This window comes from Pollicipes pollicipes, unplaced genomic scaffold (genome assembly GCF_011947565.3).
Source record: "Pollicipes pollicipes isolate AB1234 unplaced genomic scaffold, Ppol_2.1 Scaffold_7262;HRSCAF=8765_pilon_pilon_pilon, whole genome shotgun sequence".
NCBI lineage: Eukaryota > Metazoa > Arthropoda > Thecostraca > Pollicipedomorpha > Pollicipedidae > Pollicipes > Pollicipes pollicipes.
In genome coordinates, this window is record NW_023597055.1 from 2797044 (window position 1) to 2811991 (window position 14948).

Genomic DNA, 14948 nt, shown 5'->3' on the forward strand with positions numbered 1-14948 from the left:
TGTTTGCTACAATGCCTGAGCCGGAAACGTCAGATTGTCGGCATTGTCCCGCATGCGCGGTAGGGTGATCTGAAAACAATCCAGGCGCGGCTGCTACTTTTCTGCTTGTGCCACTTTTCAAAAGACAGGAGCGCTTGTTCTCTTGTTTGCAAGTTGCCAAAACCAACGTAAGTCGCACTTGGTTGGTGTTACGGTCGCGTATGCACACAGTCTTTAAAGCGAACCCGCCGAGCGATTGGTTGACCTCTGTTAGTTCTGTATTTTACTACAAATTACAAAAATAATGCTAGTAGCGCTCGGCGCACGGTGAGGATAGTATCTGTAAAAGATTATGTCAACATTCTAGCAATGTTATATTTCAATTAGCCTTCACTATCTTTGAGTACAATCCCAAAAAAGTCTTCCAAGGCTTTTCGTCAAGTCCCTTTGATGTCCAAACTCCGTCCACGAACATTTGGCTATTTTATACAACAGCTATTTAGCATAGCTATTGCAGGCACAGAGATGCCAGCATTACGAACAGTCCAGGATGGCAAAGGCAAAAGATAGTCCGCGTTTTTCCCAACAGCGGCAAGTGCAGCTTTCATTTTTCGCACCAGCGTGATCGAGGTGGCATTCGACCGCCAACTCGATGACAAATCAAGATCAGCGGTTCTGTCTGTCATCAGCAATGTCACATCCATCAATCGCGACTCCGCAGAAGATGCTCCAGATGGGACCTCGGGCGGCCCAGAATGCGGCACCGCCAGCACCAGATCCGGCGGTCGGACCTGCTGCAGGCGGCCGATCATCCGGTCGACCTTGTCGGTGGCTGCCGGTGACGCGTCCTGTCTCCAGTCCGATGGCGGTCATGAGCTCCTGGAGGCTCGCTGCCATGTTCGCGTGGATGGAGTCTTTGTGGTGGTCGCCACATGGTCTCCACAACGTGAAGTTCACAGGCGACAGGACAGGCGAGTGAGAAACCCACAGCGCGCGAGTCTTCAGGATGGCGTGCCTTCCAGGACAATGCTTCTTCAACGATTCCAGCGCGGCCCGTGCCATGTGCGCTATCGCACCATCCTGCTTTAGTCGCCAGTGGTCCTGATCGGTCCAGTGAAGTCGTCCCACGGCACCCTGGACAGGGCTTCCCAGGGCGGAAGTGATACTATGCTCCGGGGTGGTGTTGACAGTGCTTCGTCCCTCTCGTCTTCCAATAAGCATATTCAGTGCGGTCACGATTTCGCGAATGTGAGGTCACCGCTTGCTATCACTGTTTATGATCATGTTTTGCCACTGAATGGGCGTTCAAGTGCCACCACCGTCTGGATTGTGCGATACATATACTTGTCACGGTTGAATAAAACGCGGGCTAACTTTTGGCTGTGTCACCCTGTACCCGTTTTCCCTTTGTTTACCTGCATACCTTTTTAACATATCTACATCTTACCACGACATTGGTGGGATGCTGATGTAGCACGTCAAGGCAAGCATATTGTTGGCTATTCTACGAAAGCTCCCGAAGGGCTGGACAGAGAATTGCAGGAGAGTCCAAATCTACTCTTTGATGCGCATATACCGCTTCGTTTCTAGACAGTTCAGACAGTTCAGACAGACAGTTCAGACATCAGACAGTTCAGACAGTTTGGACAGTTGCTAGAGTGCAACTGTTCTCCGCGAAGGAGCTAATGGCAACCAGGATAAAGACAAGTGTGTTTTTTACGAAAGAACATATGGGAGCATAACACACGGGAGCACATGGGAGCATTTGCTCAAGGCCGACATTTTTGCAAAAGGACTGTAAGGAGGGAGGATCCGATTCTGACCGTTCGAGAAGTATGGATATCAGGATGCGAGGCAGGGACGAAGTCAATGGAAAGGGCCAAGTGATAGTGCCCCTCCCCCCAAACCCCCGGAGCCCAGAGGCTTACACCAGATGCTGGGCGATTTCGCATACATTTGGTCCAAGTTCGCAGGATTTCGCAGGCAATTTGTATTTTGCCCCGTTTCCGATGGGAGAACTTTGTCCGTGTGCCTGATCCGAGGACATTCGGAATCGGAATCCTGGTCATGACTTTCGCGACAAAAAAAAATCGAGAAAGGCAGGGTACAGGGTCTGTTGCATGAATAAACCAACAGGAAATGGACTCCAGTATAGTTTAAAAAAAACAAACCAGTCTGAACTAAGATCCAATGTTTGAATTTTGCGAATGGACGGCGCAAATCAGAGACCAACATCAGAAGCCAGGCAGCATGGCTGGTGCTGCCTCAGCGGAAGCTACACGGCATACGACGAAATCAGCACCCGCTCCAACATGTGCTGTAGCACGTCGCCGGACAGACGAATGAAGCGAAGACGATTCAGAAGAACAGAAGGTGAAGCAAGACGATTCTTAGCTCCAGTTTAACAAGACATCACGAGGCGGCCTGTGTTCAGGTGCGATCAGCTGGGTCACATTGTCGGCCGTCGATGACATTGTCGGGGAAATGAACACCACCGGCTGCAGTCAACAACATGAGAGAGGATCCATACCGCAGTTAGATTGACCCATTGGGTTTCCCACAGTCCTGATCAGAAGCAGCATGCTTGGGATCGGGCTCGGTGGCTTGCAGCTGTCGCGGTGGCTTAAAGCCGAACGTTTCCGCTTTTCCAATGGATAATTGTATCCGGACCGTCAAATTTATAAATTTCATATATTTAAAGTGACTCGTTAACTATCTCGTCAGTGACACGTTCCCCGCTCTGGTCCGAGCGTACACTGTGAAGTCCCGCCTGGCGTCGGTGGCGCTGTGGCGATCTGCCTGTGGTGAGCCTCGCTGCAGGGGATGGCACTCGGATGGTGCGGGTCCTGCCAACTTGGGACGTTGTGTAAACCACGAACCACGGGGCTGGCTGCTGTCGCACTCAGATGGTGCGGGTCCTGCCAGCTTGAGGTGCTGTATGAACCATGAACCACGGGGCTGGCTGCTGCCCGTTTGATTAGGTGGCGCTGGCAGGCCTCTAAAGCTGTAGCACATCTTCTCGGAAGGAGGATGTCCACAGTGTTCGCTATCGGTTGACGCTGTGCCCAGACGAGCTCGGGCGAGCCATCCCTCGTGTTGAGAGCGAGGCCGACTGTGCGCAGCGTTGTTAGCTTAGTTCACAGAACGGCATCGCAGTACGGAGGCACAATAACACCTGGGCAGTGGAAGGCTTCTTAACACGTTAAGTGTGCGTGTTAGCGTGGAGGGGGGGGGGGGTAGGAGGCGCACGTAATCAGTCCCCCCACTGATCAGACATTTCCCCTTTTATGCTTACAATCATTCTAGCCCCATTTTGCTCTTGTTATGCCAACATTATATGCTGTAGGTAATTCGCCCCGTCTTTTGTTTGATGTGAACACAAATCGTAAGTATAAAGTGCTCTCAATCCGAGGAGAAATATAAATTTTGGAGTAAGTTCCAGGTGAGTCCATATTTGCTATCGGTCATGCCGTCGGGTGGCTCCGACTCAAATTTCCTTAGAAAGGGGCCTGCGCGCGACCTAAACATTATTACCTCATTTTCAAGTCAAGTATTACGGAAGCACCCGTTTTTTAGAACAAGATAAATTACAAAAAAACACCAAAACAGCTTTCTAAGCTCGATAATGCGCAGCTCTTTTTCTGAAAAGCAGCTAAATGCCATGCTAAACGTTTTGAACGTCATGACATTAATGCGCGCTTTTTTTTGTCCGCCGGGCAAACGTGCTCAACTGACTACTAATAAAATCGGACTACTCGTGCTCAGCTGATTGCTAATAAAATCGAGGAATGAGAGTGCAGCTGCGATGGAACCAAGGCCAGCGGGATCTCAACACCTCTGTCTGCTTGTTTTCACCCCCGGCATTGACCGCCCATCGGCGATGTCGTCCCATTACATTTAGAAGCCGGACATCACAGCCATAACTTTTTTGTAGTCAGGCCATTGAAAACCATCGACCCGTGGGAGGGTTTTGGAAGATTATTCTTGAAGGGGCAACTCTCAACACATTACTCAACGCTTTTCATGATGCAATGGACATTTGATTTGCAACTGCTCATTCTTCAGGCGATTAATCATTGCTGCGCAAGACTTTAAGTTTGCATACTTCTGGATGGGCGCAAATTTCATGGGCTTTGTCTCCTATTCCATCAGAAATTAACACTACATCAATGGCTTCTTTCTTGTCAATCCTGCATATGTAAAAAGCTGGTGGAAACTTCCACGCAGAGGAATCGGTCCAGAATCCAAGTACCAAGTGTTCAAAGTGCCAGGTATTCACCATGTTCCTGTACTTACCAAATTCACTGTTCATGGGCCCCGATCGCTGGTCACAGTGCTCCATTGCACGTGGAGTGGACGCCGAACATCCAGTGCTATGGGTTCGGCGATTTCCGGTCCCTGAGCCATTGGTGGCGTTTAGCAGCACGGCCCTCAGCAGTTATTTAGGCGCGACGTGATCATGAATAATCTTTTCATTTGAATGCATGTCGGATTTTTCAGCGAATAACAACCGCAACTTACACAAGGGGACCATTTTAACCAGCTCCTCTGTCCTTATAGGCACAATGTATGGTTTGAGAAGTCGGTCTCTGCCGCCCACCCTGTGGCAGACCCGAGTGCATCAGCAGCCCGCTCTGTGACAGACCCGAATGCATCAGCAGCCCGCTCTGTGTTAATCGAAAGTACAACACAAAATACCGGAAAAGGTACGGCAAAGGTACGGCAGAAAGTGCGGCAGACGGCACGGCAAAAGGTACGACAGAAAGAACGTCAGAAAGCGGATCAGAAGGTGCGACAGAGAGTACGGCAGCCAGGATATGCGGCAGCAAGTTGTGTACCGGTGAAGTTAGACTCGGTGACTCGCACAAAGCACGCAGAAAGTGCAACGCTGCTCTTCCGGTAACAGCGTGAGTAATCTGGCACAATGGTATTGAAATTTACGCGCCATGGCATGCCGCTGGCGGCTAGTGATTGGGAATAACATTGGGTAAAGGACTGCGTTCGATGGTCACCGAAATGCCACCGACCAATGCAACCCGTAATGCGCCTTATTTCAAATATCGTCCGATTTGTATTAGCAAAGCAGACACCTTGTATGCATATGGCGTGGCATGCAGGGCTTTAATGCAGCGGCTATGGAATTAAGAGGAAGGGTAAGAGAGCAAGACTGAGCCATCGTGGGAGGTCTCCGCTGCCGGGTCTCACCCTGTGCAGGAGCGCTTCTTTGAGGTTTGTGCGAGTGCCCGGGTCTGGTCAGAGCGCCCGGGTTGGGTTCCGGCCAGAGCGGCCGGGCGGAAGCCCGGCCAGAGCGGTCGGGAGGGGGTCCGGCCAGAGCGGCTGGTTAGGAGTCCGGCCAGAGCGGCTGGTTAGGAGTCCGGCCAGAGCGGCCGTGAAGCTCCTCGGGCCCAACGGCGACACTATGCCCCAGCGACGCCCGGCTTTATGAGGATTAGAATGATGCAGTGCGAGAGGAAAGTGGACGGATGCCAGCGAGGCGTGCGCGGTATCAATGATGCTGCAACGGGCGACACTTCTTTAGAGGTTTCTCCGAGCTCGATCTGAAACTTTGGGGTCATCAGGATGCATACGAGATAGATAATGTGTGTATTGACTGGCTGACGTACATATACTCATTCCCACTGACGTGCTGTGCAATCGTAATGCAGGGATCTAGACAAAACAAAAACCCATCCGAAATTTTCAAAGCGCCGTCGGGCCGGGACATCTGCAGGCCGATGAAATGGTTCCATGCCCGTAGCAGTATCGACCGCAACGACTATTCAAGAAACATCAACGCCACCTATATGCCGTATTAAACATCACCAATTCCTGAAATGGGAAAAGTAATTTTGGCCACAAGTGGTAAGAAATGCTGCTACTATTGAAAAATATATTCCATTGTCAAATTTGGTAGTTCTTGAAGGAAGGTTAGATGGCGCAGATGGTGTGATTGCGGTGGCTTAACCACTGGCAAAGGAAAGGAGGTGGCACCGGGTTCGATGATTAGGACCTTGGAGTAACCCGCGTGTCCATAGATTTGTTAGTCGTATTTGACGTTTAAGACTTAATTAGTCATCTCTTTGTATCCAGAATTTTACCTCAGGTATCTAATAATGCACCATGATTGTATCGAACCGTTATCAACTTGAGGCATTGCACTTCTACTGCCTTTCAGGCGCATGTATCAAGCTCGTAGCCTTTGCATTGTCTTATTGTTGAATACAAGTTAGCGCCTTTTAGACAATTCATACTTATGTTAGGTCATGTAAGACAACTTGATGCAGTTGAACTGCCGATTTAAACATTGTTATCAAGCGATGGTGTCTCATATTGATTTGAGGTGAATACCTTTGTAGTCTATTGTTTTTTAGTTGCCTAGGGATTAGCTGCATATCATCACCCGAGATATGCGATTTTCATTACTTTGCATTTTTGGAAGACTCATGTTATTTTTAGCTGACATTTTGCAGTTTCAGCAACTGCATGCCAGCTTAAATCCTGCATGCTTGCAGAGTCATGTAGATGTCACATATTAATAGTGGTGCATCAGCTGCGGTATAAAAAATAACAGGAAGGTATATGTCTAACAAGTGTTTGCAATTGTTTTGGTTATTGAGGCTGGTCTGGCCACTGCCACAATGTCATACCACATTTTCTCCCCATGCTGATGAGTTCCTAGCCAATTAAGTGAATGTCATATTGATTCTGAAGGTGATTCTATCTGCACTTTGTGTTACATGTGTATTTGTGACTGGTTGAGTCATGCAGCTCAGATAGATACTGTTATAAGTATAATATAACCTTGTAATCCCAGAAAGTTTGCCATGATTTTGTGAAGGTGAAGCTCAGTTCAGTAAGTTGGAATGCCTGGTGCTTTCTAGCTGTCTGGATATGAATTTCCAGATGCATTGTCCAATGTCCAGATGAAATGCTAGTATTATCCATTATATCAGCCAGGAAATGCCAGTAGCCATGCATTAGGTGCAGGGAGGTGTGATAACATCCATAAAATATGGTGGTGTAGTAAGTACTTTTGTAAGCTTATGTATCCAAGAAACACTAGGAGATATTATCAAAATGCTCATTCTTTCTAGCAGTGCTACTGGTTGCCAGCAACAAACATCGATTTAGTAAATGTCCTGGAGCCTAAGGCCTGGCAAAGCAATGAGTTAGAAAACCCAAGGCATGTGACAGACAACACATATTCTAAGTCCAAGCAAACTTTTCAAATAAATGACATCAAAATAATCAATCACGCAAGCTCCAACATGTTAATGCCTGGTCTATGACACTGCTAAGGACTATGTGAAACAGGTAGCCAAACCAATAGGTCTGGATGACTCAGACTGAGTATAAAGGTAGAAATAAAGTCACCAAGGGCCTCAGCGCTGTCTTTCAAGCTCTGACATCCTAACACTGTATGCATGGAACCATGCTTAGAGCTGTACAAATTACATGCAGCTTAGGCAAAAAGTTTTGATGATCCATACTCAGCATGAGGTGAGAGACTGACATACTCAAATGCATCAGCTTCGAAGCCATGCACTAATTCACCATTTTTAAGTGTATACTACATAAAAAGGCTGCTTGAATCACATCTCAAGACAACATTTATGTTATCATGCATTTATCAACAGACATATCTGCAGCAATTCTGACCTCTTGGGGCCAACACAGCCTTCTGCTGTTGCCAAAAAAGTGTGCCAAAGGTTGGTGTTTGTTATACTGTGCTCTATTGCCCTGCATTTGTCTGTCATGTGTTGCCCCATTGTCATGCACCTTCTCTGTGAATGTGCATCCCCAGGTGTTTATTAAAGCAGTTCCAATGATGTAATGACAAGCATTGTAAGGAGCATACACCGTTGGAAGCAGAACCTTAACATTTTCACACAAAAGGCAACTGTTTTAAAAATTATGAAGCTTTGTGACCAAAATTCAAGCATCTTGCATTTAGTATTTCAGAGGTCATTCCTAAACCATCTAGGAGCCGTTCAGGCTCCCGCCATTTGGTGAAGTCGGTTTTGCTGCCATCTGTCGGAACCACGTGGTACTGACCAGCCGGTCGCCACCATTCTCCAGCGAAATATATACGCGCGGCCACAGCCGCCAGCCTCCAGTGCAGAGCACGTACGGCGGCGGCGGGACGGGGGAAGAGGAGGAGAGGGAGGGCAGCCAAGAGCTACCATCTCGGGAGGGGCGATGTCCGGGTCCTGCGTCAACAACGCGGGGCCAGCTGTGGCTTGCTGTGGGCAGGCCTTGGCTCACAGCGCACGCAGTGGACTGTCGTTGACGCGATTTCGGTCTTAACCTGACTGCGCAGATAATACATTCGCCACCTATTTCGATACCGAGCCTGTAGCCGCTGCACCCTTCGATGTTAAAGCCAGTGAATTCTGGTTTGGGACCCGATCGGGACCCGGCTTAGGTCGTCTGAGGGGACGCAGTCCCCGTCTCGTCCCCCGACTTTGAGCTCATCCGTGGCCAAGGTTCGTCAACGCGATATTTGCAACGGAATGGCTCTCAAGCAGAACACGCACTGAAAGTTATGTTGGTTCTCGTTCACTTATCCCCAGATATATGCCGAAGCATGGGCGTAAAGCACACTTCCACGCTCATTTGCTCAACGTCGTATGCATCCGACTGCTGACGGTGTCCTTGTTGTCGCTGTTGGAGTCCTTGTGTCCTTGTTGGAGCGGCCGGGGCGACGAGCGGCGGTCAGGGCACGCGCCTCCAGAGGCTCCCAGGCGCCGCCGCCCCTCTCCACCCCTGCCTTAGCCGGCGTCGGCTGCCCACGGCAAACTGTCGCCGACCGGTACGGGTCTCGATGGACGAGTGAGCTTCTCACAGGTCTGCGCGCTGCTCTGCGTTCGGCGTTCGCGTTGCGCGTCTGGACGTGTGATGTTACATGAGGCGTTCACGTCACAGGACAGCGGGCGTGCAGGGGGCCGCCCGCGCCGGGACGTGCTGAGCGGCTCGGCTGAGCAGCGCTCTTGATTGGCCCGCTCCGGCGCCCATGGGGCGCACGCCAGGCGACATGAGCGCCCCTACCGGCGTGGCGGACAAGCTGTGGTTCAAGTACATGCTGTCGTGCGGCGCTGCGACCTGCGCCGAGCTAGGTGGGTGCAGAGGCAGCGAGGGAGCTGACTCGCTTAGTCAGTGTGTGTGACTCGGTGTGCGGTGGTCGGCAGGGTACTCAGCTTGGGCCGGATCGTGGTTTACCACAGCTGCGTGGTGTTTTTTTGTTTTTGTTTTAGCCACGCAATGCCGTGGTTTTCGTGCCCTTTGTAGTTTTGGTTCAATTTTTTTCAGCTATTGTAGTTTGGTTCATTTCTTTACAGTTACGTATCCCTTGGATCTAACCAAGACACGTCTTCAAATCCAGGGCGAGGCTGCAGAAAAGAAGGTGAGGAACTCCAGGCCTGGCCGGTCCTAGGTCACTTAGCCTTGGCACAATACTTTGCACTTACCCACAGCCCTGCCAACGGTTGTTCATGAGGACAGACCATTCCAGGCGAAAGTCACTCGAAGGTACCCGGTTTGGTTCCCACCGCACGCAGTTTACCTGTTCCACCCGCTGGTGTGGCTGTTTCGGCGATGACAGAGCGGCTCCATGTGGCGGTCGGCCATACAGTGTTTATTTGTTATTTCTTGCTTCCCTTGCATTCTTATCTTTGTCTTGCAAACATTTCCGCGCACGGGAATATGTATTAGTGTCTCCGGCGAGAAACTTGTGAGCATCGCAAAGGCCTATGGCAGCATTATTTGCCAGTCTACCACTTTGCCTCCGTTCCTGACGTACGTTCGGGTATTCGGGTTTGTTCTGGGACGCTTTACCATTGTCATCGCCCTGCGCGTTTGGGCAATCCCCTTTGCGAAAAATTACTCGAGCCATGGCCCGTCGTGTTATGGAGAGGGATAGCTCTGCCGGTTGCGTGTCATTGTACTGTACAGATTTTTCCGCTGGCACTCAAACACCGCTGACAGTGGCACTCCACAACAGCTAAACCGTGCGAGCTGCGCCCACGAGCATGGTCACCGTTAATCCGGGCGGTATTCCAACACGACTCACTGTCCCGCAACGAGGGCCTGACCTCTGTCCATCCACCGACCCAGCTAACCCTGCTGACCCCTGCTGACCCCTGCTGACACCGCTGACTCCCGCAGATATCTGTTGACACCGCTCACCCCTGTTGATCCCTTTTGATCTCTGCTGACCCCTACTGACCCCTGCTGACACCGCTGACTCCTGCCGATCTCTGCTGACACCGCTGACCTTTATGGACCTCTGCTGACCCCCTTGACCCCTCCGACAGCCGGCGCCGTCCGGCCGACCGCCGCTATACCGGGGCTTCCTCCGCACGGCCGGCGGCGTCGTGCGCGAGGAGGGCGTACTGAGGCTGTGGCAGGGCGTCACGCCCGCCATCTACCGGCACCTCATCTACAGCGGCGTGAGGATGAACGGCTACGAGTGGCTACGTGACCGTGTCAGCCGGCCCGGCCAGCCGCTGCCCGTCTGGTGAGGGCCGTCTCACGTCGCGACCGGGCCCCGCCGCTCCGCCGCCGCTGTGTGGAAGGGCCGTGGCTGGCGTCGATCAGCGACGTGTGTGTGGCTGTAGCGGGTGCGGTGGCGTGCTTGGGGGTGAGGTTTTTGTCCGGGGTGTGGTGCTGACGTTGGCTACGAGGACCAGGTATCGTGCGCCTCTGCCACCGTACCGTCTCACCGCACGGTGACCATCAGCTACACCTGTGTGCGCGGCGTAGAACTGTTGTAGCCTGTCTTTATGATCACGCCGAGTCATCACCGCAGCTTGGTATGTTGAGATTTGTGAATCCAGCCGATGCTCGCTCCATAGTGTTGTTTAGCGAGCTCTTCCTCTTGTACTGAAAGTCAATGGAAATTATCAATGGAAAAAAACGTTGTCAATGGAAGCACAGCTCACGACGGAAGCCGTGGCTGTGGCCGATCCTGGCCGCCGGGTGGCGCGCCTCAGCAGGGCCGCCGGTGCGGCGCGGCGCCGCGTCCCCTCCCCGCCCGCGCCGGTGTACAGCGGCGGCCCGGCTGGCCGGCAGGCAGGCGGCGCTGGCCGGACTCGCCGCCGGCGGACTGGGCCAGCTGCTCGCCTCGCCCGCCGACCTGGTCAAGGTGCAGATGCAGACGGAGGGCCGCCGACGACTGCTCGGTCTCCAGCCCCGGTGAGGCCCGGAGCCCGGAGCCCCGAGGCCCTGGAGGTCCCCGAGGCCCGGAGGCCCGTAGAGCGGGCGGGGGCGGAGCATCTCCCGCGGGAACGCTGCGCCCAGGTGGGAGGCCGGCTCAGCAGACTGCAGGAACGCGGGCCCAGATAAGACGGGGATGCAGATAGAGACGAGGCAGCTGAGGGGACGGGCCAGCCCCGGTGGGGAATAGCAAGGAAAGGGGGGGAGGGGTAGTAAAGACTTGAGCCCGAGTGAGGGAGCGGGAGGCAAGTTGATAAGAGAGCCGATTGGGCAGGGTAGACCCGGGTGAGGGGTCGGCGCCGGTTCTGCGGCAGCAGTAACTCGAGCACAGCTGGGCCGTGTGACTCTCGCCCGGCATATTGCGCGGTGTCCGCTTTTCTTTTTCTTCACGCAAGCTGGACACTCGTGCCCCCCCCCCCCCCCCCCCCACCGCCGTTGCGTGTCTGCGTCACAATGACCGAACAGTGACGCCGCCCCCGCCGCCGGGCGGCGCAGGGCGCGCCTCCAGCAGAAGTGACAGCCGCCCGCGGGTCCGCAGGGTGAAGAACGCGGCGCACGCCTTCCGCCAGATTGTGCGCCGCGGCGGCGTGCGCGCCCTCTGGAAGGGCTGCGTGCCCAACGTGCAGCGCTCGGCGCTGGTGAACCTGGGCGACCTCACCACCTACGACTCGGTCAAGGCTCGCCTGGTGCGCGGCACGGCGCTGGGTGACGGCCCCGTCACGCACTTTCTGGCCAGGTGAGCGGCGCGCCATCGGCGGGGCTGGCACCGACCTCGACGACTGCGGCGGCGTGGTGGTCCCGGTCAAGCGGGAAGCACCGGCGCCGTGCGGTTTCGGCGTTTGCGGATGGACGGAGCCGCGGCGCCGGCCTGGTTGGTGCGGGCGTGGTCGGTTGTGCGGAGCGCTGGTGGTGTGAGGTGCTGACATGTGTGACCCGCGTCTGGTGGTCTGATCCGGCGTTCCGTGCTGACCACCGGCCGTGCGACCTCTTCTGACCCTGACCTCGTCCGTCTGATAGCTGCTGACCCTGACCCCGGCCGCCTGATCTCTGCCGACCCTGACCTCGTCCGTCTGACAGCTACCGACCCTGATCCCATCCGTCTGACCTCTGCCGACCGGGAACTCTGTCTGTCTGACCTCTGCCGACCCTGACGTCGTCCATCTGACCTCTGCCGACCCTGAACCCGTCCGTCTGGGCTCTGCCGACCCTGACTTCATCCATCTGACCTCGACCCTGACCCGGCCTGACCCCGCTCGCCGACAGCGTGGCCTCGGGCCTGGTGTCGGCCACCCTGGGCACGCCCGCCGATGTGGTCAAGACGCGCGTCATGAACCAGCCCACCGACAGCCGCGGCAGGTCAGACGTCCACTCGGCTTGACCCGGACCCGGCCCCGGTCGGCTGCCGGGCTCAGGGCAGCTGTGCAGCAATGTGGCGACCGGACGTCATGGTTTCTGTTCGGTCGTCTGTTTTAAGTTGGGTTGATAGAAAGATAGGTAGATGAATAGATAGGTAAATATATAGGTATATAGATACGTGGAAGATAGAGGTAAATATATAGATATATAGATACGTGGAAGATAGATTGAAATGAAGACAGGGCATGCTGATAAATGATAGTAAACCCATTAACTACTTGCGTGGAACTCGGGCACCCAACAGGCCAACGTCCCCGCTCGCCTGTGCTGCCGTCGGTGACGAAGGCGGGCCGGCCGACCGACTGTTTCTCCGATCCGCCGCCAGGGGCACGCTGTACCGCAACTCTGTCGACTGTTTCGTGCGGCTGGTGCGGGAGGAGGGCCTGCTGGCCATGTACAAGGGCTTCGTACCCTGCTGGATGCGCATGGCGCCGTGGAGTCTCACCTTCTGGTTCACGTACGAGAACCTGCGCCGCGTGTGCGGCACGGGCACGTTCTAGCGGCGGCCAACGCGCGAGGCGCCCAGGTACGCCCCCCCCCCCCCCCTCCCTCCCCTCTTGCCAGCCGACTCGGACGCCTGGGTGGCGGCAGCCGCACGGGCTTGTTGTGAGGGAAGGGGTCACGTAATGGTGCTGTTGAGCTGGGGCGGGATGTTGGTTGGGTGAGTCGGGGTGGCCTGGGCGTGGCGGAGTGTTGTTTGGGTAAATGGGGGTGGCCTGGGCGGGGGCAGTGTTATTTGGGTAAGGCGGGGTGGCCTGGGCGGGACAGTGTTGTTTGGGTAAGTCGGGGTGGCCTGGGCTGCGGTTTGGATGTGCTGGCTTTGAGGCACGGATTAGAGGCGCAGTGTGCGCGGCAGGAGGATGGAAGTTTCTCACTGGCCCCTCTTCTGATTGTTTTCCTCTCTTGCAGATGGTCCCGTAACGCGTACACGCAGCTGTTGAGTCTTTTCAGCATAAATGCACGTGCGTTGCTCATACAGTATACGTCGCCACATTAGTGCAGGTGCAGTGATGTGGAGGCGCCAGCGGTGCAGTGATGTGGAAGCGCCAGCGATGCAGTGATGTGGAAGCGCCAGTGGTGCAGTGATGTGGAAGCGTCAGCGATGCGGTAACCGGAGTGGTGCCGGGTGTCCTGGCACCGTATGTGGCGCCAAGCGGTGTGGAAGCACTGGTGATCAGTTGGGATACACGAGGCGCGCAGGAGCCAGAGCAGACGCGCTGGCGTTGGGACGAGCACTACACTGGAGAGCACTGTGCACTGTCTTTTCTCAGGGCAGACTGAACCAAGTGCCATGCTACATCAAGACGTTTGTGCAATGCATAGACACCCACCGTGCCGTAACAATGCAACTACAAACTACACCCCTGCAGTCGCTCCTCCTCAGGCGTAACAGAGGCATCATTTTAGGGGCGCTATTGCGTTCTTGGCTCGGGGACCAGCGCAGTTCAAACGCGATGGTGATGTCCGTCCTCCGCGCCGGGCGCGCTCGCGCCAACACGGGCTCGGCAGGAGGCGTGACGAGGAAGAGCCGCCGGCGCCACGCCTTGGTCGCGCAGCCAGCAGGGGTCTGTGGCGACTCCGGGGGCTCGCGGGGCCCGACGTGCCTCGCGGCTGGCGGACTCGGTCCTGGTCGCGCGGGTTGTTGCTTGGGTCGCGGGTGGCATGGGCCCGTCGCGCCCAGCAGTTTATGCCGAGCAGTGGCGCGTCGTCGTTTGCTCTGTTGTCGGTCGGGTTCTCGAGGCGGTGGGTAGATAATGCGATGTGGTAGGTGTGGCTGGACCACTTGGTCGACTTGGCAAATGTACTACAATGTAGTAGAATGGGTAGTAGAATTGGTAGCCAATTGGGCTGCGCTCGTTCAGGTGTTATCTGCCTCAGTGCCATGTCTCGTCGGGCTCCGCCAGTGTCCGCGGTCGGGGGGGGGGGGGGGGGGGGGGAGGGGCAGTCGAACCAGCCCTCAGACACACTGACTGCTGTGGTCACACGTGCTGCGGCTGGAGGCTGCGGCACTGTGCCCTCCTTGTGCCATTCACGTTTTCTACGTGCGGTATTGTTTCAGTAGTGGACTGTTGCCACGTGTTCATGCAGTTATCAGAGGGATGAAGGTGGATGAGCTTTTCATATATAGAGAGAAACAGAGCTTTTTTGGACTCGCGTACGAACGCCATCACGAATTGGCTATTGCCGCTGACTCACGGCGACGCCTTAGACCCTGGTTCGGTGGTGCTGTGGAACGCCATAGGTGCCTGTTCGGCCGCGCTGGAGACGCTGGGTGCCTGTTCGGCCGCGCTGGAGACGCTCGGCGCCTGTTCGGCCGCGCTGGAGACCCTCGGTGCCTG

General features: G+C 54.8%; 1 protein-coding gene across 1 annotated transcript; it reads left to right on the forward strand.

Moving 5' to 3' along the window:
• The first annotated feature begins 5964 nt into the window (after nucleotides 1-5964).
• LOC119114355 (mitochondrial uncoupling protein 4) lies at nucleotides 5965-14515 on the forward strand. The gene is made up of 9 exons (XM_037238555.1): nucleotides 5965-6082; nucleotides 8905-9095; nucleotides 9318-9382; nucleotides 10293-10495; nucleotides 11050-11172; nucleotides 11732-11929; nucleotides 12457-12549; nucleotides 12935-13135; nucleotides 13519-14515. Exons 2-8 carry the CDS (start codon nucleotides 8993-8995, stop codon nucleotides 13107-13109), a joined length of 960 nt encoding a protein of 319 aa, XP_037094450.1. The 5' UTR covers nucleotides 5965-6082; nucleotides 8905-8992; the 3' UTR covers nucleotides 13110-13135; nucleotides 13519-14515.
• Nucleotides 14516-14948: the final 433 nt, after the last annotated feature.